General features: G+C 39.2%; 1 protein-coding gene across 1 annotated transcript; it reads left to right on the top strand.

Annotated features, from left to right (window-relative positions):
- The first annotated feature begins 352 nt into the window (after window positions 1-352).
- Window positions 353-3,868, top strand: LOC107579556 (TGF-beta-activated kinase 1 and MAP3K7-binding protein 1-like). The gene is made up of 3 exons (XM_016265373.1): window positions 353-584; window positions 2,223-2,376; window positions 3,426-3,868. Exons 1-3 carry the CDS (start codon window positions 383-385, stop codon window positions 3,646-3,648), a joined length of 579 nt encoding a protein of 192 aa, XP_016120859.1. The 5' UTR covers window positions 353-382; the 3' UTR covers window positions 3,649-3,868.
- The last annotated feature ends 6 nt before the right edge of the window (window positions 3,869-3,874 follow it).

Raw genomic sequence — 3,874 nt, 5'->3', positions numbered from 1 at the left:
CAGTTCATGCGTGCATAAGAAAAAATAACGTTCTTCCGTTTATTTACTAACTGTTTAAGGCCATTTGGTGATTTCAATCATCATACAGTAACCAGCAACAACCAAACCCCCTTCTTCTTCTCATCGGAGACATCATGCAGTGCAGTACTAAACAGTCTCTCGCTGTCGGTGCTTATGATTTCTTCCACACTGCATTCGTGTTTGCTGCATTAGTGCGTTCCTCTATTTGATCGCGTCACGTAATTGTTCAGTACAATTTATTCGGTCTTTTCACTTATACAATAATTTCGGTTGCTGAATATTCTAGTCACATCCGTCCTGCAGCATTGTTTCAATATCTGTGGACTACATTTCCCATGTTCCCCGGCAGGAGATCGTTGCCATGGTAGCGGCGGAGCTGGCGCAGCAGAGCAGTCTGGAGGCGGCTGCGCAGTCGGTGGTGGAGCGCGTCAAGCGTCTGCATCACGACTCATACGTGAGCGGCAGACAGAGGGCGCCACACTGCGCCAGACATGAAGACATGACGCTTCTGATCAGAGTCGTTAACTACACACTCGCAGACGGCTCGCTCACACCCACACAAGGTGAGACGCAGCTGTGGGCTCGACCAATCACAAGCCAGAACCACAACCACCTGCTTTATAAACCACAGTACACACAGGTTAATGAAAGTCCTTGATTCTGATTGGCTGAGCCGCGTTCGAAGCCGTTCTCTACAAAGTAACACACACCTTTGTTTACGTTTGTGTGTTGCTCGGCAACCACTTTGTAGCAACCACAACTGTTTCTGAGGAGCTACATTGTTTGGTGGAAGAATACTGTGTTTATTAATATCACTACACTTTATTTGCTCTGTTTTATTTTGTGAAACCTTACTACGTATATGCAATAACCGTTTTATAAAAGCAGTAATTAGCATTTAGCTGTTATAATTTACTGTAAACCACGGCTTCACGGGGATTATTGCTTTAGTAAACAATAAGATCTTAGACTGTCACATTAGATTTAGGGTTTCTTTTATATATATATATGCATTAGTGCTGTCAATCGATTTAAAAAAATTTAACTAATCAATCACATTTTTTCTAAAATGAATCGCGGTTAATCCCACCTACCATTAAAGATTTTAAATATACTTTTATATTGCAGTCATTTCACATTCAATGTCTAAATTAATGTAGAAACCGCATAAAGATAGTATATTTGTAATATTTGTTTAATGGATTCTTTTTTTTGTGGCTGAATGTGAGAATCGCTGATACCGGTACTGCTGATGTCTCTAGGAAATTACTATTTTTCCTAATATTTAACCATTGATTATTTGTAATGTTGACTGTACTAACATTACAGTATAATTGAGAGCTATCCATTTTTATTGACATTTATTAGACTTTAAAAAACAACAACTTCTGTTTTAAGTGAACTTAAAACAATCTTCACATAAACGCATTATAATAAATGTCATATTTACCTGTGGCCTTCAGCAAGTAGGAAACACACCGAGATTGAATAATTAAGTATCAAACACTAAATTAAATATAGATGAATCCTTAAAGCTACAGAAGTTATTGATTTCCTCTTTTTTCTTTTGATCTTTGATTAATAGACATCACAGCAGCTGGTTATTAGGTTATTTGCTGCTATTACTTTAAGAGCTGCCGCTGCTGAGCGTGGCGCGGATCTGACACGCATTGTGTGTGTGTTTATGTGCTCTTTATCTTTTCTGACCCACTTCCGGTCTTGAAGTCTCTACTAATGAGCTGATGAGTTTAATCGGGTGTGTTAGATGAGGGAGACGGTGCTTTTTTAATAAGATCACATTCGTTTTTCATATTTATTCATTTTCAAATTTGGTACATTTTATGTCAAATAATTATCCATTTATTTGCAGCATATCTTATTTTATTATTTGTAAATAGTGTGATATCATATAAATCGGCTCCTTATGATATTGCCATTGACATCGGCATCAGAAAATCTATATTGGTCGACAAATCTTAACCATGGTTAACTGTATTTTAATAGTTACATTTACAAAATAATAACCATATGCATGAACGATTCCTCCTACACGTATTATATTAGTGTAGGCTTTCGAAACCAGTGCATTAATACACAATCAGTGTGTGTTTTAATCAGCATCATCACACAGACTCTGAGCGCGTCTCGTCCAGTCCGAGTTTATATTCTGCATCATAATTAGCATTGATGTGTGTGTGCAGGAGGACGGATCTACCCGGTGTCTGTGCCGTACTCGAACCATCAGAGCACCAGTAAGACCAGCGTCATGCTGTCTCTGGTCATGCCGGCGCAGGGAACGCTGACCAACGGCTCCAACACTGCGTCCACGCTGGAGGGAGACACACCGACCGCTGGGTAACACAGCGCTGACCGCGCCTAGGAGCGCTTTTTTCCTTTCTCATTTTAGGTTCATTTTTAGTCATTTAGTTTGTGCTCTTTTTGCCATTTTTAGTAGTATATGTATATAGTTCAACTAAATGAAAATAGGAAATGTTGCTTTGTAAAATAAATACAAAGAATGAACGTTTTAGTAATTTAGTTTGTTTTTGCTATTTTTATTAGTTATTGTTTTTTTTCTAATGTGTCTATATTGTTTTTACTTTTTATTTTTAGAATTGTATTTATTATTTTATTTTAGTACATCAAGTTAAACTAAATGAAAATGAGAAATTATGTTTCCTTTTTAATTTTAGTAATTTAGTTTGCCATTTTTATTCGTTTTTTTCTGTCTCTATTGTTTTTATTTTCATAATTGATTTATTTAATTCAAAGTTAAATTAAATGAAAATGAGAAGTTTCCTGTTTAATGTTAAGTTTTAGTAATTTAATTATTAAAATTGTTTTGCCATTTTATCATTGTTTATATATATATATATATATATAATTTTTGCTAATATTTTCATAATTTTAGTTTTATAATTTTTCTGTTTTCTATTTTTGTTCATTAAGTTAAACTATGAAAATATTTCAGTTAAAAAAAATTCAATTTCAATTATAAAATAATGTAAATGTTTTTTATGGTTTAGTTTTAGTTAGCTGTAATAATCCTGCGCCCAGCTAATGTTGTTTCCTTCAGCTGAATGCATTCGTAACTCTATCAATAACGCATAAATCTCTCTCCACGGTCCATGGTTTAACTGTAGTCTACTGACACCCCTGATTCCCCTGACCATAGACGCCTTACAGCCAATCAGTGAGAGTCCTGGCCCCGCCCCTCACTATGACCCCGCCCCTCTGTGTGTTTGTGCTCCTCCCTATGACCCCATCCCTCTGTGTGTCTGTGTTCCTCCCTCTGGCCCCGCCCCTCACTATGACCCCACCCCTCTGTGTGTATGTGCTCCTCCCTCTGGCCCCGCCCCTCACTCTGACTCCACCCCTCTGTGTGTCTGTGCTCCTCCCCTCAGTCAGAGTCCCACGGCGACGCTGCAGTCGACCAACACACACACGCAGAGCTCCAGCTCCAGCTCCGGAGACGGAAGCCTGTTCCGGCAGAGAGGCAGTCAGGCAGCACAACCGGACGAGACGGGAAGAGTGCCTCCATACGTCGACTTCACACAGTTCTACCGGCTCTGGGGCTCCGATCACGGCGAGGGCCAGGGTCTGTCTGGAGATCTGGGGCCGCAGTGAGGATCAGGTGAAACACAATATTATTCCATCTGTGAGCCGACAACAATCTCCTTAAACTGTATCTTTGGCCTGTACTCATGGATAGAGGAGCTCCACCGACTGTATCAAAGGGAAACTCACAGCATCATGTTTTTAACACTTCACACTCACGTTTCTCTGAGCTTCTTTCTTCCTGCTTCTGTGCAGTTTGACGTCTCTGTAAAACCAAAGTGAGGTCAGACCTGCA

The sequence above is a fragment of the Sinocyclocheilus grahami genome, unplaced genomic scaffold (genome assembly GCF_001515645.1).
Source record: "Sinocyclocheilus grahami isolate Dianchi unplaced genomic scaffold, SAMN03320097.WGS_v1.1 scaffold18110.1, whole genome shotgun sequence".
In the NCBI taxonomy this organism is placed as follows: domain Eukaryota; kingdom Metazoa; phylum Chordata; class Actinopteri; order Cypriniformes; family Cyprinidae; genus Sinocyclocheilus; species Sinocyclocheilus grahami.
This window is presented reverse-complemented; position numbering and strand designations above follow the sequence as displayed.